The sequence below is a fragment of the Notechis scutatus genome, chromosome 5, assembly GCF_049901735.1.
Source record: "Notechis scutatus isolate UNSWTSFEM ecotype Mainland chromosome 5, rNotScu1.2, whole genome shotgun sequence".
Lineage (NCBI taxonomy): Eukaryota > Metazoa > Chordata > Lepidosauria > Squamata > Elapidae > Notechis > Notechis scutatus.
Genome location: NC_142013.1, coordinates 102,396,193 through 102,422,477, shown reverse-complemented (window position 1 = coordinate 102,422,477; position 26,285 = coordinate 102,396,193). Strand labels below are relative to the sequence as shown.

General features: G+C 44.4%; 1 protein-coding gene across 6 annotated transcripts in view; it reads right to left on the bottom strand.

The window, feature by feature from the left end:
• The window catches only part of MYCBP2 (MYC binding protein 2), a 142,043-nt gene that overhangs the window by 19,661 nt on the left and 96,097 nt on the right, over positions 1–26,285 (bottom strand). For 5 of the 6 annotated variants that reach the window (XM_087967399.1, XM_087967400.1, XM_087967401.1 and 2 more), the window contains 10 exons: positions 12,922–14,568; positions 11,590–11,759; positions 10,394–10,638; positions 9,423–9,590; positions 7,819–7,976; positions 5,736–5,935; positions 4,093–4,242; positions 3,039–3,199; positions 600–756; positions 64–288 (listed from right to left, as the gene is read on the bottom strand). In XM_087967399.1, the coding sequence (XP_087823525.1) occupies positions 64–288; positions 600–756; positions 3,039–3,199; positions 4,093–4,242; positions 5,736–5,935; positions 7,819–7,976; positions 9,423–9,590; positions 10,394–10,638; positions 11,590–11,759; positions 12,922–14,568 (3,281 nt within the window). Of the gene's footprint in view, positions 1–63; positions 289–599; positions 757–3,038; positions 3,200–4,092; positions 4,243–5,735; positions 5,936–7,818; positions 7,977–9,422; positions 9,591–10,393; positions 10,639–11,589; positions 11,760–12,921; positions 14,569–19,332; positions 19,435–26,285 lie in introns of all 6 variants that reach the window. The other variant, XM_087967404.1, reaches the window with a different exon arrangement.

Sequence of the window (26,285 nt, the reverse complement as noted above, 5' to 3'; positions counted from 1 at the left end):
ACCCTCTAATATCCAAATGGACATGCCAAGGTTACTCTTCTTTGCTTGAAAAATAGTGCTTACCCCAAGGTCTCTTGAATTGTCCACATGAACAGATACATAGCGAGCATTAATTCCTTTCATACAATTAATTGTAATGTTTTTGGTTTTATTCTTGTCTTCATCGCCTGATTCCCAGAAGGTTTCCGTTGACCCATCAGTCAAACTGCCAATCATGGCTGGTCGGCTTGAAGTTTTTATATCAACGATGTTAGTTAAGTCCTTCAGGCAGACTACTATACATGATTCCTATCAAAACATATAAATTTCGCCGTTAAATACACTATGGTTTTAAATTAATTTAATTAAAGTATTTAAATGTAAAATCTTATAATCAACATTATTGATTATGCCCTGTGTCCCCTTCCTCTTTCATTTATTCCTTTAACTCAGTCTGGGCAAACTTTTTTCTGCTCAAGTGTTGGTAGGTTGTACCCAGTTGGAGCCAAATCAACATTTTCTCAATCATTCTTTATTCCAGAAATCACCCATTTGAAGAAACTGTTTTGACCATGTATTCTCATTGGCTGCTGTCACAGTAACCCGGAAAATCAACTTGCCTGATTCAAAGCTTCGAAGCCAGACTGAATGCTAATGCTGAAGCTCTCCTCGCTGTCTCCATCGTCAGATTTGGAGAGAATATTGTTGATGTGATGAAAGACGTTGCTCTGATGCAAAAACTGATGGTCGGATTGCTTGAATTTGAGGCTCCAGCACCTGAAGAAGAAGGCCATCATTATGACTTTTCCATTTCAAAGCTTCCAAAGATACATCCTTCCTCATTGCATAGCAATTAAGCACAGCCCATATCAGCAGAAACCAGCACCAGATAAAGAAGAGCCAATACCAACATCCAGATTGATAGACTAGTTCCTATCTATCCACCTGGCACTGATGGGCTTACCTGGCCTGGCATTGAAATGTCTGCAGGAAGAGAAGTGAATTCAGAGCCCACCTGGCATGCAAGAATTCAACCCTGAGCTGCCCACGGCAGCCTCCAAGAACATTTCAAAAAGGCAAAGAGGCCTCTGCTATTCGCAAACTCTATGGTGCTGCATGTGTTCACGTGTTTCTACACATAAGGAGAACATACTCTTATACTAACCCCTCCACAATGAAACGACTGTAGGAAGAGATGTGAATTCAGAGACCACCAAGCCCTCCAAGAATTCAACCCTGAGCTGCCCACATTGTCTATCAATGGTATCCTCTAAGATCATTTGGAAAGGGCAAAGAGGCCTCTGCTAGGAGCAAGCTCTATGGTGCTGCATATTAAGCTCACATGATCCCACATATATTACATATAAGGAGAACACATTCTTATACTAACCCCTCCCTGAAATGTCTGCAGGAAGAGAAGTGAGTTAAGAGACCGCCAAGCACCCAAGAATTCAACCTTGACCTGCCCAGATTGCAGATTGCAAGCAGACTTGTGAGTAGCAAAACACTCAATTTTTTCCCCGTGTTTTCCCTCCTCCTTCTAGTAAGTAGGAATAAAATAAGGTGGCCTGTTGGAAGCAAACCGTTCTGTTGCTAACCAAATTGTCCCAAAAGTCTTTTTGTGGTGACATGGGATCCAAATAAATAAAATTAAAAATAAAATACAATTATAATAGATTAAAATACAGGTAGTTCTCGAATTACAGCAGTTCGTTTAGTGACCATTGGAAGTTACAATGGCACTTAAAAAAGGGGACTTATAACCAGCAGTCACACTTACGACCCTTGTAGCATCCCCATGATCATGTGGTCAAAATGCAGATACTTGGCAACTGACTCATACTTACGATGATTACAGTGTCCTGGGATCACAAGCGAAGTCAATGGGGAAGCCAGATTCACCTAACAACAGTTTGATTAATTTAACGAATGCGGCGATTCACTTAACAGCTGTGGCAAGAAAGGTGGTAATATGGGGCAAACCTACTTAAGAAATGCTTCCCTTAGCGGCATAAATTTTGGGCTCAGTTGTGGTGGTAAGTCGAGGACTACGAATGCAGTAAAGTAAAATAGATAAAATAAAATAAAAATAATAAATAAAATAAAATAATAAATAAATAAAATAAAATAAAATAAAATAAAATAAAGTAAAATAAAATAATAAAAATAATAATAAAAATAAAAAATAAAATAAATAAAGTAAAATAAAAATAATAAAATAAAATAAATAAAATAAAGTAAAAAAAAATAAAAATAAATAAAAATAAATACATAAAGTAAAATAAAATAGTGAAGTGAAGTGAGGTGAGGTGAGGTGAGGTGAGGTAAAGTAAAGTAAAGTAAAGGTAAAGTAAAGTAAAGTAAAGTAAAGTAAAGTAAAGTAAAGTAAAAAAGTAAAGTAAAGTAAAGTAAAGTAAAGTAAAGTAAAAGTAAAGTAAAGTAAAGTAAAGTAAAGTAAAGTAAAAAAGTAAAGTAAAGTAAAGTAAAGTAAAGTAAAGTAAAGTAAAGTAAAGTAAAGTAAAGTAAAGTAAAGTAAAGTAAAGTAGTAAAGTAAAGTATCTAAAATATAATATAAAATAAAATAGGTCTGGAAGGGAAGTGCTGAAATTTGGCCAAAGGGATAACAAATTCTGATAGCACACCTGGGAGAATTTGCATATTTCTATCAAAGGTAGAAGCTGGGGGGAGGGGGTAGATGCTCTTCTAGGCAGCTCTCGGACCTCCTTCCCACCAGTAAACTTCCAGCAATGGACTCCAAAGGGGTCAAATGAAATAACCAGGCAATGTCGTCAGAATGCTTATGTGCTCTCCAGTTGAGGGCTGGGTCCCAGAAGAAGCCTTCCGAAGTAACCCACCCTCATCCTGACCATGCCACCCAAGCCAACTCTGGGAGTTGGGAGAGCCAGCATGCCAAAGACCATGGTCAAAAGCCCGGCTACCATCACCACAGCCATGTTTTCCTGGTGAAACGTTGGCTCTGCCCTTAACAATGTTTTCTAGGCCCCAGAGCCCCTGGAGCCTGCCTGCCTGCCTGCCTGCCCACCCCAGGGCTGGCCCACCTCAGAGCCATCTGCTGTAAGGAACTTCCACTCGGCAGCAACATCATCAGGTCAGAGATGGTCTGGAGCAGGCGGTGAAAAGTGTGAGGGAGCGGGTGCGCGGCTTCTCCGGCGATCACAATATCCGACAACGGATGCTCGCAAACCCGCGTGTCCTTTTCCTACGCGTCAAGCACAAGTAGCACTGAATTAGTCATTTCACATTGTTCCACAGTGCGGTTTTCCCAAGAAGTCTTCACACACACACACACACACACACACACAGCTGATATAAAGCTGTAAGATCTATATCAGAGAATAGCAAGCTAAATAAGACAAATCCGAATCTTAAATAACCTACAAAAGCAGCAAAAACAATTCCAATCTAAAAGAAAAAAAAGTTAAAGGACCCACTTTAAAGATTTACTAGCGTAACAGAAATATGCTGAAGAAAAGTTAAGAATCGATAATAACGATTATGAGTCATCATTCTTAAAAAAGATCCGTCCTTTTTAAAAACCTGAGGGAAAAATATTGTATTTCATGATTTTTGTCAAGATTTCCCTCAAGATTTCACTACAGCCATCTTGCTAAGCTACCACATCTTCTTTTTAAATAACGTGGCAATGTGCCAATCCATTTCCCTAGCTATTTTATGCAACGGCTAATTTAAGCCACTGGAAATGGGACCTCCATTTCTGAAATAAAATCAAAAAGGTTCTCTCTGGAATTAGGTCACCATCTGTCAAAGAAGTGACAGAAGCCTCGACTTAAGAGAAAATCTAATTTGTCACAAAGAGAGTCGGGAATGTTGACTGTCTATTTGCCCAGGCGGTGTCTATGCACCGACATCATACTCTCTCTTTGGGTTACAAACTATCCTCTGAAATAGTTACCACAAAGGAACCTTGTGAGATCCATAGATTGCTGTAAAACAAAAACAAAAAACAAACAGGATTTTTTTTTTGGTCCCTACCTTGATACAACTATTCCAAAAGAGAAATAAACGCACAGTGGCTTCCCAAACACATAAGCAAAATTAGTTGTTAAAGAATATGTAAACCCTTTGACTTACTTGTTCAATGATTTCTTTGTTGGCTTTGTTTTCCTCGTCTTCTTCTTCTTCAGCCTCTACTGGGGCTGGAGTAAGAGAAGCCACAAAATGCCAAAGAATGTCATGGAGGGACGTGGTTTGTATGACGTTGCAGAGAAGCCAGTTAAAAGCCTAGGAAAAGAAGAAGAGAAAACGCCACGCTTTAGGGAAAACAAACCCTGTTCAATTCATTAGAGCGAGACAAATGTGTTTCAAATATGTGGATCCCCCAAAAGAGACAATCAAAATAAGCTAAAGAGGGAACAAAAAGACACAAAGCCCCCCACACCAGCCATCAGCACCCAGATGAGCATAGACTGGCTCCAAGATTAATATCAGACCAACAATTAAGAAGTAAACAATACCCCAATCAAGGAACTGCCAAGCAATGGATGGAAAACTAATCAAGGAGAGAAGCAACCTGGAATTGAGGAGAAACTTCCTAAAGGTGAGAACAACTAACCAGTGGAACAGCTTGACTTCAGAAGTTGTGGGTGCTCCATCATTGGAGGTTTTAAAGAAGAGACTGGATAGCCACTTCTCTGGAATGGTACAGGGCCGTGATGGAGAACCTATGCCACTTTCTGACAGTGAGAACAATCAAGCAATGGAACAGAAAGTTGCCCTCGGAAGTTGTGGGAGCGCCATCCCTTGAGACTTTCGAGAAGAGACTGGACTGCCATTTGTCAGAAATGGTGTAGGGTCTCCCGCTTGGGCGGGGGGTTGGACTAGATGACCTACAAGGTCCCTTCCAACTCTGATTATCTGTTATCAGATGCTAGAGATCAAGCCTGAAAAATGTCTGCATGGCAGGGAGTTCCTTGCCATACCACGGCCTTCCCGGGTCTTCTAACTAACATTTTGAATGGATACTTTATTTGACCGAGTGTGATTAGACACACCAGGAATTTGTCTCTGGTGTAGAAGCTCGCAGTGTGCGTGCAAAGCAACATCATCATCACCATCATAATACCAATAAGAGGGGAGGAGTATAAGAAGGTTAAGTGACAATACTACAGCCACACTAACTGTGTAAATATACATATGTATTAGACCAGGGTCTCCAACCTTAGCAACTTTTAAGACTTGTGGACTTCAACGTCCATAGGTCCATGGGTCTTGACGTTGCCAAGGTTGGAGACCACTGCACTAGATAGCATTGTGAAAATTAGGGGTTCAGCCGAGTGATGGCACGAGGGGAAAACTGTCCATATGTCCACTTGTCTTTGCATGCAATGGCCTATAATGCCATCCCGAAGGGAGGAGTTGAAACAGTTTACGTCCAGGATGTGAGGGGTCTGTAGATATTTTCTTAGCCCTCCTTCCACAATATGGAAGTGTGGAGCATTGTTCTATTTTAATGTTCTTCTATTTTCGTATGGAACAAACTCTTGCAGAAGGACAACGCGAGGCACTGAACCTGGGCACAAAATTTTGTGCGTGACGCTGAAGAGCGCTGGGTTAAAAACGGCAACGTAAGAAGCTGAGGAGGTGGCAATACAATACGTCAGTGGCTTGTGTGAAAGATATAGCTTTCTTCCAAGTCATAGGTTTGGACTTTTCATTTCCCCAATGCTTTTGGGGCGAACCATGCAGCAATAAAAACAGCTCATGCTTTCATTTACCTCCATAGCAAACACTCGACAAGCCGATTTCCTTAAAGCTTGCTTCATGGCTATTTCGAGCCCTTCCAAATCGTGATGCTGAATGACAAATGCCAGAACGGGCCACTGAAAGTTTCTCTCTCCTCTGGAAAGAGAGCTGTGGGCGGAGATTAGCCGAGAGAGTTCGGGAGATGGATGTCTCAGAAGAGAGGAGCCCACTTCTATTTGAAGGCAGAAACAAAAAGAAACATTTAGCGGAACAACTTTGCTGCAGACGATTAGCATCAAAGGAATATCGAACTAGACACATTGCGCACGGTCTCTGCTCCTCTGTTCTCTGACCCTTGGGAATGCCAATGGCTGCCTTTATAGTCAAATCAAACGTCTTGGTTTTCAGCGCTTAGGATCTGAGATGCTATGGACACTGGCCTGTTTCTCACGTTGGGTATGACGCATGTAAATCAGGCCAAACACTGAATGGTTTGCAAGGAACTGGGGCTCCGGCCACATCTAAATTGCTTTGGGGAAACTGGCCTTAGTGGGTGCTCATTTAAGGCACTGGATTTGGACTATGAGAGCGAAATTCTTTATAGCAGTGGCCCCCAACCTTTTTTGTGCCACGGCCCGGTACCGGCATCACAAAATGATCCGCGGCCCGGTACCGGCATCAGCACGCATGACAAGGCAAGGCGAGCCAAGCGAACGGCCAGCCAGCCGTCCCCCGCTTCTCCCCGCCACCTTCAACTCCTCCTTTGTACCTTTTTTGTGCTTTTTTGTGCTTTCTTAATCTCCTCCGCCATCGGGACGGCTCTTTGTTCAAGCCCCCCTTCGATGAAACTAAGGCATGAGGATTCCTTCAGGACCTAAATGCTGCTTTCCAACCGGAAAAGCTCACCCGGAAGCACTTTCTTGTCAAAACAAGATGGCGGCACCCAGCAAACTGGCAGAAAATGATCCACGGACCGGTACCGGTCCGGGGCCCGGTGGTTGGGGACCCCTGCTTTTATAGCAACACCATCTCAGGGTTTCTGGCTCCTGCCCATCAGTTCCCACAACTGTGCGAATGCCTCCAAGATGGAAAGCAGCGCAACCACAACAACTGTAGCACAGGCGCTTGTAGCAGCGCCGATGGCCGCTGCCATGAAAAGCAGCATCCCATTTCCTTGGGGGGTCCACTTTGGATATTCTCGCCTTCTTCCTAGAGACTGGGGAACGCCCTCCCTCGCAGTGCTGCCCACTCGCAGGTCAGGCAAGGCGGGGCGTGCAGGAGTTAGAGAGGAGGAGGAATTCGTTCATCCTCTACAGCAGGGGTCTCAAACTCAAGGCCTCTGGGCCAAATCTGGCCTGCAGGATGCTTAGATCTGGCCCATGGGGCCAGTCTAGAAACAGCAAAAGACCGGCCCCGTGGTGCCTCTGCCAGCAAGAACGGAGCTTGGGGGGGGGGGGGGCGTGTGTGGCTTCCTCACGCCCCGTTTTTGCTGGCAGAGGGTTGCAGGAGGCAGTTGCCCCCGAAAACAAGGTGTGGCCTCCCTAAGCTCTGTTTTCGGTGGCAGTGGGCTAGCAAAAAAAAAAAAAAAACTAAGTGCGAAACAAAAGGAGAAATGTTTCCCCTTTTGCATCTGAGCTTGCAAGAAGGGACAGGAAAGGGGAAAGGGAAAGAAAAAGAAGAGACGATGGGGAGAGAGTAAGGAAGGAAAAATAAGGAAAGGGAGGAAGGAAGAAAAGGAAGGAAGTAAGGAGATTATAATGAGAGTGAGGGAGGGTCTCAGGGAAGTCCTGCCTTAGCGCTTGGCCACCACAGGTGCCGCTGACACAAGTGATGTCAACTGGCCGCACCTACCCCAGCCACGCCCACCCAGGCCCCCCCGAGGTCAAACACAACCCTGATGCGGCCCTCAATGAAATCGAGTTTGACCCCCCCGCTCTACAGGGCCGTGTGTATGGGGGGGGGGGGGGAGAAGGTGGCCATTCCTACGGGCACATCTGGAGCTTTGTGGGCGTGTTCTATGCTGGGTACGGAAACACAGCCTTGTGGGAGATGGAGATGAACACAGCTCAAGTGCTCCATACCAATTCCCCAAGGGAAACACCTCCCTCTCCTCACCTGCATCTCCGCTGTTAACCCTCCTTCTGGGGATGGCCTTGACCCGGGCAGGCAGAATGGAGTGAGGCTTGTCGTATTCTGATGCAACGACGGAATAGGATCTTTGGAAAACGGTACGCTTTGCAAGGTCTGTATCTGTAATGGGACTGGTCTCTAAACTGGAAGAAGAGCAGAAGCAATTGCAATTTTCAAGCCCCGGTTAAGCCCTCCGCATGCACACAAACATATATACAAGAGAGCTGCTTTCAGATGTTCCTTAGGAGTGTTCTCTGTTGTCAGAGATTATGTCATTCTAGTGACAAACTACAATCAGATACTTAAGAGGGAAGAATAAACATTCACCATCAGGTCGGCAGATAACCATCTATGTTCCCGCAATCGATGCCCAGTCTCTTCCTTCAGAAAAGTGCTGCACTGGGTTTTGCTCGCCTAGTGTGCATTTGAGCATTTTAGAGCAGAATTTAAAAGTCATCCGACCAAACGCTTTATTTAGGATTACATGAGTCTTTTTCCACGATCAGGCACTGAACTGAGTCTTTTTCCACGATCAGGCACTGAACTATTACTTCTTTCAATAAAATCTCCTGGTTGAAAATTGTTATGGTAACAACAATTAGCGCATAAACTCGAGCCTGAATTCTGTTCAGCTCAGGACTGTCTTCCTTTCAAATAAATATGGCAGCATTTAGCAATCGCAATAGCACTTAGACTTATGTATTGCTTCACGGTGCTTTGCAGCACTCTGTAAGTGGTTTACAGAGTCAGCATATTGCTGTCATGTCCCTGTCGGAGGGGGAGGATGAGCAGCTGACAGGAAGTGGAGTGTGGCTCCATTGGCTGTGGAAGAAACTGGGGAATGGCAAAGGCCATCTGGGCACAGTATGGGAGAGGTAGAGCAAGGCAGAGGGAATTTGGAGGAAGACTCAGGCCCACCCCCTCTTCATCCTAGGGCACGCAGGGAGGACCGGAGAAGGGAGCAACGCGAGTTGTGTGGCTTACGGGGGAGGAAAGGGCCCTGATTCCCTTCATTAGCTAGAGCTGGGAACACAGTGTTTAAAAAGAGGAGTTGTGCACAGCCAACTATTGAGAGCAAATTGTGAATTATCTGGTATCGTTGAAGCTTATATGGGTTCCTGGCGTTTTCCCAACGGTGTGTGTTTTACTGGCCTTTCAAGTCTGCAATTCCTTCTCCTGCCCTGTCAAGTTAATTACTGAAGTGTGGTTTGTGTGGATTTTTATTTACAGTTTGTATGTAGTTTGTTTTCGGACTGAATTTCCTCCACTTAAAGACTATTCTTGGGAGTTTTTTCTCCAGCCAAAGGTAACCTGGACATTGGGAGCAAAATTGGAGATACTAAAGGGACTCTTCTTACTTATGTGATGGTGTTGCCTTTGTGCCACACCCCGGGTCATCACAATTGCCCCAGCAATCTGGGTTCTCATTTTACCAACCTCGGAAGGATGGAAGGCTGAGTCAGCTTTGAGCTGGTCAGGATCGAACTGCTGGCATGCGGCAGAGTTAGACTACAGTACTGTATTCTAACCACCACGCTACCACAACTCTTTGTAATAGATCATCATACATTAATATCAAAATGGAGTACCTTGGTGGCATGGATTTCATGTTGCTTTCTGGCTCCTCAAATACATTAGGACTGGCATCCGGAGTAACAGATATATAAGGCGCAGGCACTGAAGTTGAACGCAAATACCTCATCTCATCTTGAAAGAGGTTGTCGTCTTGATAGCCCACAAAGTTTTCGTGATGATGCCTGACCCCAAAAAATAATAATAATGCACATCGATAAAATCAAAGTGTTTATAGCCTGTTAGCGGCTGGCCCTTAAAAAGGGGAGTTGTGATGTGGCCTGTTAGCGGCTGGCCCTTCCAGCAGCCGAATCAGATGAGGAGGCGGTATGGGAGTCAGGGTCAGCAATCAAGGCAACCTGAGAGCTCCGAGGGCAAAGAGGGAATGGAGCTGTCAGAGAGAGAGAGAGACAGAAGTGGAGCTTGCGCCGTCCATCAGCCCTCAGATGGAGACTCAATAGCCCCCAGGTCTGGAGGTGGCTGATAAGGAAGAGGAGGAACAGCTGCGTCCTGTGCCTAACGCACGGGTGCACAGAAGGCAGAGGAGAGGAGAGCAGTGGAAATCCGTGGGCTGATCCTTGGGAAGGAAGAGCCACCTCTGCTAGTGAAGCTCTGGGGATAAAAGGCAGGGGGAAGAGATGAATAGGTGTGGCAGACAACTATTCATCTCCCTGCCGGACAGACTTGTTAGCCTGCAGTGAAAGCCAAACTTTTTGCTGGGGCTACTGGCGCTCCTAATAAAGGAATCATTGTTTCAACCAGAGAGGGTTTGTGATGTTTGGGGAGCTGGGTCAGAACATTGGGGATGCAAAACCTTCCAGTGAGACAGAGTGTTGATGAGAATATGGGAAAGTCATCCTAGACTGGTATCCATAAAACCGCATGGCTGTGTCCACATAGCACCCAGAGTCGAGATCAGCTCTTTCCCATTGGATTTAGTGATTCTCATAAACACGGACATAAAAAAAAACAGCTCCACTGCTCTTACCTGGCTAAAGTCTGAAGATAGAGGCAAGGCATTTTCACGGGAAGGTCTTCAGAAATGCCTTCCTTGACACTGGGAAGCTCGGACTGGAATGGCTTGGATGGGTGGTAGCACAAAATAGAGGGTTCAGCGGCACTGCTCAAGGCCAGCAAGAACAGGGCGTTCCCTTTGATCACTTGGTGGGCTTCCATGGTGGGCAAGGCACGGGGGGTCTTCACCTGGGTCGGCTTCCTCCTCGACTGTTTGACCTATAAAGGAGTAAGTTGAGAAAGGCTGATCTGAAAGCAGAGCCCAAGCAGCCCTCCGGTGCTCAAAAGTGGTAAGTTTACATGTCTTGGATGCAGAGATCTTCCCTCTCTGTCCACAAGGGACCTGCTTGTCTTGTGACCCTGTGGAACTGGCTCTTGGCCAGGGGTCCTCTTTCTAAGGACCTGGGCCCCAGGGATTGGGAGGGGGGTCCCGGATTTGGGCCACAATCCTTAGAAGATTAACCAGCAGGATCCAACTGGCTTGGGAGAAACTGTCATGCCCCTGTCGGAATCTGATTCGGAGGAGGTCGAGCAGCTGACAGGGAGTGGGAGTGTGGCTCCGTTGGCTGTGGAAGAAACTGTGGAAGGACAAAGGCTGGCTGGGCAGAGCAGGGGAGAGGTAGAGCAAGGGAGAGGGAATTTGGAGGAAGATCCAGGCCCAACCCCTCTTCATCTTAGGGCACGCAAGGAGGAACGGAGAAGGGAGCAACGTGAGTTGCGTGGCTTATGGGGGAGGAAAGGGTCCTGATTCCGTTCCTTAGCTACAGCTGGGAACACAGTGTTTAAAAAGGGAAGTTGCACACAGCAAACTGTTGAGAGCAAACCGTGAGTTATCTTTGTTTGTCGAGGCTTATCTGGGTTCCTGGCGTCTTCCCCAATGTGTGTGTTTTGCTGGCCTTTTAAGTCTGCAATTCCTTCTCCAGCCCTGTCAAGTTAATTACTGCAGCATGATTTGTGTGGATTTTTATTTACAGTTTGTATGTACTTTGTTTTCAAACTGAATTCCCTCCACTGAAAGTCTGTTCTTAGGAGAGTTTTTTCTCCAGCCAAAGGTAACCTGGACATTGGGGGCAAAGTTGGAGGTACTAAAAGGGATTCTTCTTACTTATATGACTGTGTTGCCTTTGTGCCACGACCCTTTGGGTCATCACAGAAAAAAAGGAGATCTACCTTTTCTCTTGCTGCTGCCTGCTTTTCACGGAGGTATTTTTCTCGGCACCGATCACAGACAAGGTACCACGTGCTTCCTCCTATGCCACCGTCGCCACAGTTCCCGGCCCATCCTCCGCAAAAGTGTCCAATGCTGTTGTAGCCCTGTCCGTCTGCGTATCGGCCACAACCTTAAAGCACAGATGGTCACCTTAGAGAGAAAGATCTTACCAAAGCCGTTACTCAATCAAGCATTCACAAGATGACCCTCTCTCTCATGCTCAACCACTTCGGTGCAAGAAAGCTGGATTGAAACATTTATCCAAGATCCATCCCTGAAATGGATGCCCCTTCCTTTAACAAAGGCATTAAGGGGTGATGCTTTCAACCCCATTAAAACTTCCAGTACTGTAATTGGCTGCATTCTGGATCCAGAAGAAAGTGAAAACGTTAATCAATTGTCCTATCTAGTGAACATTTTCATTTATGATCTAAGATGAGGTATATTTAAAGGGATTCAATTGACACAAATCGACCGATTTCTGTCTCGGCAACTATTACAGAAGTTTGATGAAGTAAAACAAGGGTACAATCAAGATTTGCTGGGAGATTTCTGGACCACACTCAAATGTGAAGGACCAGAGATGTTGGGTTCATGGAAACTTCTGCCCTGAGAAGGGAAAGGGAAGGCCTCTTCCATCCTTTGGGTTGAGGTCTGCTGTCTCTTCAGCCTGAGCCTAATGTAAGAGGAAAAGCCCAGGGATGGTTCAAGACAAGGCAAGACTTTATGGTGAATTGACAACACACCTGTGGGCATCCCCCTCCCTACTTTATACAGGTAGTCCTTGACTTACAACACTTCATTTAGTGACTGTTTGAAGTTACAACAGTACTGAAAAATGTGACCATTTTTCACATTTACGACCGTTGCTGCATCCCCATGGTCATGTGGTCAAGATTCAGACGTTTGGCCACCAACTCCTATTTATGACAGTTGGAGCCTCCCAGGGTCCTATGATCCCCTTTCTCGACCTTCTGATAAGAAAAGTCAACAGGGGATGTCGGATTTAATTATCAATCATGTTACTAACTTAACAACCGCACTGATTCACAGAACGACTGGGGCAAGAAAGATAATAAAATGGGGGCAAAACTCACTCAAAAACTGTCTCGCTTAGCAACAGAAACATTGAGCTCAATTGTGCTTGTAAGTGGAGGACTACCTTATACATGACCGTAGCAGGCATGATAAAATTTGAGAGAAAAATCTGACTGCCTCCCTCGGTTACACGTGGGGCAGTTTTCCCAAAAGACTCCCTCCGTGGTGTTTTTTTAACCCGGAGGCCCTCTTACCTGGATGCGCTTGTCTCATGTGATAGGTCACCGGATACGGGTGAGACTCCCCACACAATTCACATATGGTGTCTTTCTCCGGACGCTCCCCGGCAAGCTGAGCCATTTCCCCAAAGAGATTTCCCCTGGGTCTGGCCTCCGCCTTCTCCTTCTTCTTCTTCTCCTTTTTGGACTTCTTGTTCTCTTTCTCGTTTTCTTTCTTCTTCAACACCGCACAGGACCCAGGGCTCGGGAAGATCATGTTCTGGGAGGCCGCCTTGATGGTTGCCAGAGAGATGTCTTCCCAAAAAGCGACCAGGTGCTGCAGCGTTAGCGGCAGAGGCGACTTGGTCTTCAGTGGGGGGTGGCTGGAGCTATCGAAGGGGGCTGCTTCCGACTTCCCGTCCTCGCAGCGTTCGTGAAGAGGCGGCTCTTTCAGCATTGACAAGACCTTGTTCTTATTGATGCTCCCCATTTTGGAGATGTCAGGCCCGTGAGGAGATATGTTGAACATGTTGAGGGCAGAGGATATCTCTAGTGAGTGACGGTTCTTCAGCTTGGTTTCTTTCTCTTCGGCTGGCGCCTGGCTGAGATTGCTCCGGATGGGCGCGTGCTCTTTGGAAAGCTCAGGGTTGAACTTCAGAAAGGAGGAGCAGGCCATTGCATCGTGGACGATGCCTTCGTGCCACAGGAAGGATGCAAATACGGTCCTGGCGCACTCGGCAACCGAAGGAGACATGGCTGGTTTGGCTGGCTCTACCGACCGGGCTCCTTCCCCTTTAAACAGGCAGACGGACCTCTCCTTTTTGGGCCTGGCATGCCTGGTGGCGCACTTCCGGCCTGCTTTGGGAGATGCCCTCGTGTCCTGCTCCTCTCTCACAGGGGCCTTCCCTATGCTGAAGTGAACTTTGTTCAAGCCCTCCTCCAGGCTGCTACAATCAGAGTTGTCCTCACATATGGTGTTGGTCACGCTGCTCGTTTTCAATGTGCTGGACGTGCAGACCTCGACCACTTCACTGTGAAGGTTTTCTTGCACCACGTGAGGGGAAGGGGCTCGGTTTTCTGAGTCGCTCCCAGATCTCCCTTCCTTGGGGGCAATTTTGGGCTTGGGCGAAGTGGACCTTCCCCGTATGGGCTCGGTGAGGGGCGCCTTCTTTTTGCGAAGAGTATCTGGGTCCAGTGTGTAAGAATCCGATTTAGACCGTTCCCGAGGAGGGTCGAGCTTCGTTTTCACCGGGGCTGAGGGTTTCTGAGGAAGGGGCTTCTCGTGAGGTGAGGATGACCGCCGAGATCCGGCGCCAGATGTGCAGGATTTCCCCGAAGAGGCGGTCTTTGGAGAAGGGGCTCGAGTTCCTGGGCCCGGGGACTCTGCCCGAAGGGGAGGCACCGTCCTCCCCTCAGATCTTAAGGTCTGAAGCGTGTTGTGGTTTGGGGACAATGATCTGCTGTGGGAATCGGACCTCAGCTTGGCAGTGTCCGATTTCAGCATCAGAGACTCACTAGCCGACAGGCTCTCTGTGTTCCTAGGCTTCTTCTGGTCAGCCACAGTGTGGCTCCAGCGCCCATCTGATTTAGGGATCCTGCCTTCCCCCCGGTATTTTAAGGCCACATCCACCTTTCCTGCCGGAGAAATTGATCTAGCAGCTGCTGTAAAATTCAGCCTGTCACCTGTACAATAAATGTTATAATTGGGTTAAAAAGGAAAAATTAATAAAGACAAACTTTACCACATTGACTCATCATAGAAATTCATTTCTCAGTGTTCTCGCGCCACCAGAAAACCAGCAAAACTGCGACAGAGGAGTTTCCAGTACTATAGGGAAGAGAGAAAAGTGTTGAACTAAAACATAGTTTTATGGTCAGAGCCCAAAGTGAAACTCAGTTGTGCAAATATTGAGCTTCTGTCCCTCAAAAACTGCTTCTTGGCACCAGTTGTTCTAGAATTACAAGATGACAGAAGAGATCCTAGCAATAGGATTGAGAGATCCAGAGGGGATCGGAAATCTCTTTCTATTTGCAAGAGACCCATCTGGATTTAGGAAACCTTTGACGACCAGCAGTCAACCTGCTCACATCTTAATAACACCGGCTGCCCACTCCAGGGCAGGAAAGGGAAGGGTCCTTCTCTTGAGCCAGGATGAACCCAGTTATGGTCAAGAATTGGGGGTGGTTTCTTATAACGGGCACATCACTGTGCATACTGGACGGACAGAAAGGATGTCTGTCTGGAATCGGGCTTTAGGCCTCCGACATGGGTTCTCTTGGACCCCTTGCCTTATTGTTTCAGAGAATCTGACCCAGAGAATTGGGGAGAACTGGGCAGAACTACCCGTATTTCCCCCAAAATAAGACCCTGTCTTATATACACTGCTCAAAGAAGTAAAGGGAACACAAAAATAAGACATCCTAGATCTGAATGAATGAAATATTCTTACTAAATACTTTGTTCATTACATAGTTGAATGTGCTGACAACAAAATCACACAAAAATTATCAATGGAAATCTAATTTAGCAACCCATGGAGGTCTGGATTTGGAGTTACACTCAAAGTTAAAGTGGAAAAAAACACTACAGGCCGATCCAACTTTGATGTAATGTCCTTAAAACAAGTCAAAATGAGGCTCAGTAGTGTGTGTGGCCTTCACATGCCTCTATGACTTCCCTACAACGCCTGGGCATGCTCCTGATGAGGTGGCGGATGGTCTCCTGAGGGATCTCCTCCCACAGCTGGACTAAAGCATCCCCCAACTCCTGGACAGTCTGTGGTGCAACGTGGCATTGGTGGATGGAGCAAGACATGATGTCCCAGATGTGCTCAATTGGATTCAGGTCTGGGGAACGGGCGGGCCAGTCCATTGCATCAATGCCTTCATCTTGCAGGAACTGCTGACACACTCCAGCCACATGAGGTCTAGCATTGTCTTGCATTAGGAGGAACCCAGGGCCAACCGCACCAGCATATGGTCTCACAAGGGGTCTGAGGATCTCATCTCGGTACCTAATGGCAGTCAGGCTACCTCTGGCAAGCACATGGAGGGCTGTGCGGCCCCCTAAAGAAATGCCACCCCACACCATTACTGACCCACTGCCAATCCGGTCGTGCTGGGGGATGTTGCAGGCAGCAGAATGTTCTCCACGGTGTCTCCAGACCCTGTCACGTCTGTCACATGTGCTCAGTGTGGACCTGCTTTCATCTGTGAAGAGCACAGGGTGCCAGTGGCGAATTTGCCAATCTTGGTGTTCTCTGGCAAATGCCAAACGTCCTGCACGGTGTTGGGCTGTAAGCACAACCCCCACCTGTGGACGTGGGCCCTCATACCACCCTCATGGGGTCTGTTTCTGACCGTTTCAGCAGCCACATGCACATTTGTGGCCCGCTGGAGGTCATTTTTCAGGGCTCTGGCAGTGCTCCTCCTGTCCCTCCTTGCACAAAGGCAGAGGTAGTGGTCCTGATGCTGGGTTGTTGCCCTCCTACGGCCTCCTCCACGTCTCCTGATATCCTGGCCTGTCTCCTGGTAGCGCCTCCATGCTCTGGACACTACACTGACAAGACACAGCAAACCTTCTTGCCACAGCTTGCATTGATGTGCCATCCTGGATGAGCTGTGTGGGTTGTAGACTCGGTCTCATGCTACCACTAGAGTGAAAGCACCGCCAGCATTCAAAAGTGACCAAACCATCAGCCAGAAAGCATAGGAACTGAGAAGTGGTCTGTGGGCACCACCTGCAGAACCACTCCTTTATTGGGGATGTCTTGCTAATTTGCTTTCCACCTGTTGTCTATTCCATTTGCACAACAGCATGCAAAACTGATTGTCAATCAGTGTTGCTACCTAAGTGGACAGTTTGATTTCATAGAAGGGTGATTGACTTGGAGTTACATTGCGTTGTTTAAGTGTTCCCTTTATTTTTTTGAGCAGTGTATATATTTTTGCCACCAAAAAAGGCACCAGATCTTATTTTCGGGGGATGCCATCCACTGACTAACCTCCTTTTCGCTGTCAGAGGCCTTCAGAAACTTCTTCTGTGGCCGGCAAGGCTTTCCTGAAGGCCTCTGCAGCCGATAACAGAGCTCCAGATCGATCTGGGACTCTGTTATCAGCTACAGAGGCTTTCAGGAAAGCCTTCCCGACCTTGCTGGCTGAAGAAGAAATGGGCCAAGACAGGTATCGGGGTGTGCGAGGCCTGGCTACAACTGTCCATAGGTAAGTAGTAGGGCAGCTCCACCCCCACATCCTCATCCTAGTTTAATTTTTATCAGTCCACTCTGGAGTGGGCAGGATCTTAATTAGGGCTTATTTTGGGGGGTAGGGCTTATATTGGACACAAGTGTAAAGAAACAAGCCAGGACTTACTTTTGGGGTAGGTCGTATTTTCAGGGAACCAGGGTTTTGAGGGAGGGAAAGTGAGGAGATAAAAATGGCTCAGCTGGAAGCTCCTCAGATCTTTCAGCTTACTTTGGAATCCAATGCAGGATTGCTTTTGTAGACATCAGATAAAAATGTTCCACATTGTTCAGCAAAAAAAGCTAAAAGTCTGTGGAGCTTCTCATTCATCGAATTCATGGTTGTCCCTAAGGTGCCTTTTATTTTAAAGGCAAGTGGACTTTCTGATTTTTCTTTAAGACATTTCACTTCTCATCCAAGAAACTTCTTCAGTTCTAACTTCTTGGATGAGAAGCGAAATGTCTTCAACAAAAATCAAAAAGTCCACTTGCCTTTAAAACAAAGGCTCCTTTGGGATACATAGCTGAAAGATGTCTATATGCATATTTTAATAAACATAAGAAATACAAGATGCTGAAAAGATAAAAAGTTATTTCAAGACTTTAGGAAGCATTTTTTTCCTCATTCAGTAGTAACCTACATAATATATCCTATCAAAGCAGGAATTGCCAAAAAGATTTACAAGTTACACTATTCAGTGCTGATATTAACTTGTTCTTAACTTGTTAAAGGTGACGACTTCGCATGATTTCAAAAAGGGCATTGTACCATTTAAAATTAAAGGAAGCATGTTATCAAGTAGGGAAAGATAGTTCTCAATTTGATCCCACCCTTTTCAGCCGCTGTACTGAACAATTAAATCAGACTATAAAAAGATCCATTTAGAGAGAAGGCTAAGAGGACATTCAGAATCTTATCGTGTCCATTCCCATCTAGACAAAAAATGTCTATGGACATTCTCAGTCATCCAGGTCATAGTTGTCCCAAAGGTATTTTTTCAAGAGGCAACTGGACTTTCCTATTTTTCTTTGAAGATGTTTCATTTCTCATCCAAGAAGCTTTTTCAGCTCTGACTGGATGGAAAGGAATGAAAGGATTTATACTCCTTGCCGACAGCTGGTTATTTGCATTCTTTTTAGAGTGTCATTGAAACCACTTCGAGGTTTGTCTGTGTCCAGCAAATTTGTCATGCCCATGTCGGAATCTGATTTGGAGGGGTGGCCAAGCATCTGACAGGGAGTGGGAGTGTGGATCCGTTGGCTGTGGAAGAAACTGGGGAAGGGCAAAGGCCGGCTGGGCAGAGCAGGGGAGAGGTAGAGCAAGACAGAATTCGGAGGAAGACTCAGGCCCACCCCCTCTTCATCCTAGGGCATGCAGGGAGGAACAGAGAAGGGAGCAATGTGAGTTGCATGTCTTACGGGGGAGGAAAGGGCCCTGATTCCCTTCATTAGCTGCAGCTGGGAACACAGTGTTTTAAAAGGGAAGCTGCGCACAGCAAACTGTTGAGAGCAAATAGTGAATTATCTGGTATCCTCGAGGCTTATCTGGGTTCCTGGCATCTTCCCAACTGTGTGTGTTTTGCTGGCCTTTCAAGTCTGCAATTCCTTCTCCTGCTCTGTCAAATTAATTACTGAAGCGTGGTTTGCATGGATTTTTATTTACAGTTTGTATGTAGTTTGTTTTCGGACTGAATTTCCTCCACTTAAAGACTGTTCTTGGGAGAGCTTTTCTCCAGCCGAAGCTAACCTGGACATTGGGGGCAAAGTTGGAGATATTAAAGGGACACTTCTTGCTTATTTGACTGTGTTGCCTTTGTGCTACCCCTTGGATCATCTTCATCAGTCAAGCTTCTTTTAAGAGAAGTAAAACATCTTCAAAGAAAAATAAGGAAGTCCAGTCACCTCTTGAAAATAGCACCTTTGGGACAACTAGACAAGAAGAGTTTCTTCACATTCTTCAGGTTTGCACCGATGTGCTGCCGATGGTGTTTGGGTGTTAAAATAGCAGAGGCCCATGCTGCTGCTTGTTGGAAAACCTCTCCTTTATAGCAGAAGCCACAGTCTGACATTTCAGCCAAGCCACTCTGAGCCTACACAGAAGCATTTTGGAGCTGAATGGAATGAGATGGACTGGCAGGAAAGACCCTCGCGTCCCAGGACAGAGCAGCCTTTCCCCGCAAGGGTCTCCAGCAGCATGCATACCCACCCTGGAGCTTGTATGAGAGAGATGAGAGAGCGGAGGCAGGCACGGGAGCATCGCTACTTTGGTCAATGCGCTCACGACAAGCAAGGCCGCGGGATGGAGTTTCTAGAGGGGAAGACAGTGGCACAGAAGGAGCACAGATTGAATGGGGAAGAGAAAAGCCAAGATAAAAGCAGCAAAGCAAAGCAAAACCAGAGCTCTCATTAGTTCTAGGTTGCTTCTCTTCTCGATTAGTTTCCATCCATTGTTTCTTGTCTTGTCTTCTGGTGCTTTGGAGAATAGCTTGACTCCCTCTTCTTTGCGGCAGCCTCTTAAACATTGTAATACTGCTCTCATGTCACCACAGTCCTTCTTTTCATTAAACTAGACATACCCAATTCCAACAATATGTTTTAGCCTCTAGTCCCCTAATCATCTACTCTGTACTCTTTCTAGAGTCTCAACATCTTTTTTACATTGTAGTGACCTAGTGTGGTTTCTAGGGCATTATGGAAAAACCTACTCTTAGAGGAGCAGCAAATATTTTAGGAGTCTTTAGCAATGGCTCAGGACACAATGCAGACTTTTTTTTCCCTGCGTCTTTTTATTGGCCAACTCTGGGAAAGACCATATAGCCCAGCATTATTTTGAATATTTTCTGTCTTTAAGTAGGAGCACTGTTGTCTTAGAGTAAGCAAGAAAAACAAATTTAAAAAAGCATTAATTGAACGACAATCATCTGCTCTTTTGAAGTAGGATCAGCTGCTTCTGTACATTTGTCTTTTAGATCAGGGTTCCCCAACCGCGGTCCGTGGACCGGTACCGTCCGCTGAACAAGTCTTACCGGGCACTTGAGTTAGTTGGCGCCGCCATCTTTGGTAAAGTGCTTCCGGTGAGCTTTCCGGTAGAAAGCTCACCGAAGCACTTTTTCATCAAAAAGATGGCGGCGCGAAGCGCGTGAGCTTTTCCGGTAAAAAGCCATTTCTACCCGAAAAGCTCACCGGCGCTGTCGCCGCCATCTTTTTCGTCAAAAAGATGGCGGCGCCCAGTTGATGCCGGTACCGGCTGCGGCGCCCAGCTGATGCCGGTACCGGGCGCGGCGTCAAAAAGGTTGGGGATCACTGTTTTAGATCTTTCAAGGCCAATCTTGCTCTCTGTGAACCAAAGAGAAAGAGGACTTCCAGAAAGAAAAAGCTCATCTCTGCTAATGGAACAGGAACGGAACAGGCAAGGAAACCAAGACTTTGGGTTTCCACGAGAGATTCAGGCGGCCTTTTAATATCTTCCAAAACAGAAACGTTCTTTTGTGTTCGGCTAAACCACAACCTTCTTTGGATCAGGGAGGTGACCGATCATACTTGCATAAATGTCAAAATGAAAGAACTCCTGCTGAGTTTCCTAGTAGCTGGTCTGTACAACTGTCCTTGTCTTTTAACAAGGATCTTTAAATCGCTTCCTGTATCCTTTTGTGGTTCCTTCAAATTCAGAACTTGTGAGTAGAAAGTACTTAAAGATAAGTAAAGCTGCCTTGGAATCACTTAATGATCCTCTAATTAGAGTTTGACTCAAGATGTGCAAGCAATAGGCACGTCTCAATCACAACCATTGTGAATCCAAAGCCTTACTTTACAGTACAGGTAGTCCTCGACTTATGACCACGATTGAGCCCACAATGTCTGTTGCTAAGCAAGAACAGTCGCTAAATGGGTTTTGCTCCATTTCTTGTCACGGTTGTGGCAAGTGAATCACTGCGACTGTTCAGTTAGTAACATGGTTGTTAAGTGAATCCGGCTTCCTCCATCAATTCTGCTTGTCAGAAAGTCGCAAAAGGGAGACTTCTGGTTTGAGCTTCTATGGCAACAGACTGAAGCCTTATCTCTGCGAGGTTTCGATCCTTGCTCGCCACTGGAGCGCCCCGAGCCGGATGGTTTCGGGGCTAAGCCACCCTGTAGAGGTGGTGAAGAGGAGAGAGACTTCCTGCAGGGTTGAGGAGAGCTGCATCTCTCCTCCCCAGCTGGCCATTACTCCCTTTCCTGAAGGCGGTTGTAGCGGTGGTCAGAAATGGCCACCACAAAGAACTCGACTGGAAAAGAATGTGCAGGAGGAAGATAAGAAGAGAAAGTTTTGGTTGACCGGGCCAAACAGCAAAAGCAACAAATAAGGTACCCTGGAATTGAAACTATTTTAAAAAAACCCAATAACATTGTTCCCTAAGAAGATTTTTAAGCTGCGAAGGAGAGAGAAAAGGGAAAAGATTTGGGTTTTTTTCTCCTTTTCCTATACTGACAGCTAAGAGACTTAAGCAAGAAATTGGAAAAAAATCCACTTTGACATCAATAGGCATTTAATGCTGAAAATAAAAAGTCAAAGGGATAATAAAGATTTCTGGATAATTAAAAGCTTTTGAAAACAGGAGAGAAAAAGAATAAAAGGGCAGGATCTGGAAGGGAGGAGACTGCCTGGAATTAAAAAGTACTTACAGCAAAATCTCAACAAGACTTCCAAAAGATACATTTTAACTGAAACATTGCAACAAAAACCCCAGGAAGAGAAAGTGGAAAAAGAAATAAGAAGAAACAGCTTGGTACTATTTGGATTACTTGATGATCTCTGGATTTTTGGTTATTGTATTTGAATGACTAAAATCAATCGGGTGGTTGTTTAAAACTGTTTAAAATGGCTCCACTTTTAGAAGAATTGAAAATGGAACTTAAAAAGTTACAAAGAAGATGCACAAGAAGGGAGAGGTTCTTTTGGCTTCGTATTTCAGTTCTTAGAAATGGAGATCAGGAACTATGAGAAACAACAAGAAATGCCTGCAGAACAAGAAGATTGCGACAAAGAATAAGCCATCTTTAATGAACAAGTAATCTTAGGTGGGGGGGGGGAAGGAAAGGGGGGAAAGAGAATGGAAAGTTTAAGATTGGGAAAAACACCCCCCAAAAAAAAAAAATAGAGTGAAAAATAAGTATAAAATTAGAAAGCAACAGAAGAGGGAAATGCAGAAGACAGAATTAGAAGTAGAGAGACAAGGGGTTAAAAAGGGGAGGGAGAAGATGAGAGGGAAGAAAGAAAGGAAAATAAGTTATAAAGGACAGAAACAAAATATAGAGAAACAGGGCCTATTTAGAGATAATGGGTAAAAATTTAATGGAAAAAGGGATTCTGCAAAGGTACATAAGATAGAATTGTTATATTAGAAATAGAAATAATTTTAGAAAATATGCAACAAAGTATGATTAAAATGTTTGATAAAATAGCTATTGTAATTCAGTGGCATGCTTGTCAATAAATAAATGTAACAAAATGAATATTTAATGATTTACAAAACATATGTGAAGAGAAATAAGGGAAAAATTAATTATGGAGATTATACGTGTCTTTAAGGAAGTATGATATTTAATTGAAAAGAAATGTTAAAGATGTTAAGATTTTAATGATTATTAATGATAGAACTGAATTGGAATGGAATGAGGGTTTATAATTACATATATTTATCATTCTTTTTTTTAAAAAAGAATATAGTGTGTATTATAAGAATGTACCAAGCAGAATTCGATTGGAAGTTATACTATATTGAAGGTCATAACCTTAAGGTATATACTGAAGTTTAAATAAGAGTTGAATGGATGTAATTAAAAGATATAAAGGTGTCATACTTCAATTAGTAACCAGAGGAGAAAACTTGTTTTATGAGAAAAGATATGAAATTGAAACAGAACAGACAAAAGTATAAATATAATGATTTGAATTGAGATGAGATAATCAAAATAAAATTGAGAAAATTAAAAGAGGGGAAAAACTATATAGAAAATGTAGAATAGTATAAGATATGGAATAGAACACAAAAAGGAGCATGACATTTGAGTTTTGTGTCTGTATAAAGAAGTTCAACCCGGGACCATGCTATTTTCAAAAAAGATGTTTTACTTGTATTTTGTATGTGTGAAAACCCAAATAAAACTTTATTAAAAAAAAAGAAAGAAAGTCGCAAAAGGTGATTGCATGACCCCAGGATGTTGCAACCATCATAAATACACGTCAGTTGCCCAGCATCCAAATTTTAATCATGTGACCTTGGGGGTCGTGCAATGGTTGTGTGAAAAACGATCCTTAGTCACTTTCTCCAGTGCCACTGTACCTTCGAATAGTCACTAAATGAATGGCTGAAATGAGGGATCCTTGGTGCTCTCTGAACTTGTTTGTTTTCTTACAGACATTTCATTACCCTAACTGGGTAACCTCATCAGTGCTAGTAAGCTTACACTAGACGATGTTATTCTAGTTTGGGTAATGAAACGTCTGCAAGAAAATAAGCAAGCCCAGAGAGCACCAAGGATCCCTCATGTCAACCCTGAGCTGCAAATATTCTCCTTTATTGGAACGGTTGTAAGTCAAGGACTACCTGTATTCAGATATCTGTGAGGTTTTCCCTACAGTGGTGGCTGAGGAGAAGATAGGAGCTTCTAAAGAAGGGATTGGATCTAAAGTGAGAGTGAAGAGCAAATGCTTGATACCCTTTCTCAAACATTAACCCCCCAAAAAAGACACTGGCATTTACTCACACATAATGTAAACATATACAGGAAGAGCTAGACTGTCAGCAGGCAAAGTTTGGAAAGGTATGGAAGAGAAAATGCTATGCTATCACCACATAATACTCTACTCACATAAAGTGCTCAACAATTCATGGCAAAACAAACCAGGGATATTCAAAGTGCATTTTAAGGGCTGGTGTTGCATTTTCTCCTAGTTAAAGTGACAGGGGAAAGGAAAGATTTTCTTAGAAAAGGATTTCTCTGCTTCCCCTGATCCCATGCATTTCCAGCTCAGTTTGCAAAACCTGTTATCTTTTCTACAGAATCACATGCAAAGACATATTTAACATATCTTATAGTTTAGCTTTTGGCTGTGCAAGAATGCAAAGGAAAACGACTCAAAAAGTAAAAAAAGAGTTTGATTTCCTTTTCAAAGCAGCGGAGAGGAGAGAGAGAGAGAGAGAGAGAGAGAGAGAGTGTGTGTGTGTTTTCCACAAGTCTTGTAAGCATGGAAGTTCATGCTTCCACTAGGCCTCTACCAAACTACAACTGATCCTTGCAATGTGATCAATAATCTGGCTATCATATGAGCTATTCATCGCTCGGATTGGGTATTCCCATCAAGGCAACAGTTCACAAAAGTTATCCAAGTTTGTATCAGTTATATAAGTTTGAGGGCCAAGGGTAAAGAAGCAAATAAAAAATACGGGGCATGATCTCTTAAGCTGAAATATTTTCCTTTCCTCTCTATTCTATTTCTTTTCTATTCTAAAACTGTATCATCTTGTCAGAAATGCTCACAATACTCTATTGTTTACGAAGACTCCATGGGAGTCATATAAACTGAACCCAGTGGATAGCACGAATCAGAATTTGAAGGCTACTTGCATCTAGAGTGAGCCAACCAAATCAAATTCAGTTCTTCTAAGATTGAATTGCTTTTTGTCAGTAAACAGTGAAAACACTCTTGGTGGCTTTCTGGATGGACTCACAGGTGGCTTGTGATCTTGGGAATTATGCTAGAGTAAATCTTAATATCACAGCTTCTGGCAGGAAGCAGAATTATCACCTCCCAATATTTTAAGAAGATAGCACTAGAAACCTAAAGAAGTACCCCTGACTCTGAAGTTCTACATGCTGTCGTGTTTATTTTCTGCTACAAATGGATAGTTGACATTGTCATTCAATTTCATCTCCTCCTACTGTAGCTCAAGCACAGGTCTGAACACATTCAGAGTTTCTACTTCAGATCTGCACAAGATTTCTGATACACAATAATGGAAATCCATTGCAGTGTCTCCGTGCTGTATTTCAAGAGGAGGAACAACTATCCTGTCCAAATAGATTTTTCAAGAGAAGAGGGGAAAAAACAACCATCTGTTCTAGGCATTGATGGACATGTCAAGCATACGGATCCCTGCACTTGTAAACAGCAAAGTCTAATCTATACCAAGGTAATCAGAAGAGCATCCTTGAACCCCCAAAATGTTAGCTGGCTTATTAATTGCAAATATACTATTATTATTTTTTTGGCTGAGGAATGTTTTTAAATTGTCTACTGAGGAATCCAAAGACCTAAGCCTAAAGACTTCCATCACATACTCTCTGATGAAGCCAAGGTGGACAGAAAGGATCCACATAGCCAAAAATGATCTTCTACTTTCTTTTGTTTGTGGATTCTCTCTCACGTGTTATCACTTTGAAAATGCTTCCTGAGGTTTATTTCCGCCAAGTAGAGCTTGCCGAGGTCTCTAGAAATAATGGGTGGTAAGCAGTAGACTTGGGAATCCTATGACTCAAGAAGAGGAGAAATCTAACTACTCGGTCTCCACAGCTAGCCCAATGGCACTTCTACTGATATCTGCAGGTCCTTGATCTTCAAAGGGAGGTCATCTGTGGTTTCCTTCAGGTACCACAACCACCAGAAACAGACATGAGGGATATTTTGGGAAGAAGAATGTACAGAGATCTGTGTGGACTATTTAAAAACAGCCATGCTATTCTCAAGGCTGAACCCAATTGTTAAGTTGAAGTCTTTATTCCGTAGTGTTTCTTATTCTGAAGCTTTCCTACTGTCACCTTCAGTGGGAGAAGATCAATTTGTTTCGGGATTGGTTAGAACAGTCAAATTTCTGGTGCTCCCAATTAAAGATGAAAAAGCATCAAAAGAATTATACCACATGTTCTGTTTACAGAGAAGATTAAGAACTCTTTGAAAACAGGCAAAATGTTTTAATGTAGTCTAACTCTGAAGGACCAGGGCTGAATTCCTTTCTATTATATAGAAAAATGAATGGAACAAACAGCTTGAGCATTAACTCAATTTATCAGCATTAATCCCGATAAGCTTAACAAACAACTTTTTCAGAATCTATTCTCAACTTGTATGGAATCCTATTATGGAACAGAATGGAATATGAAGAAAAGATCTGACAAATA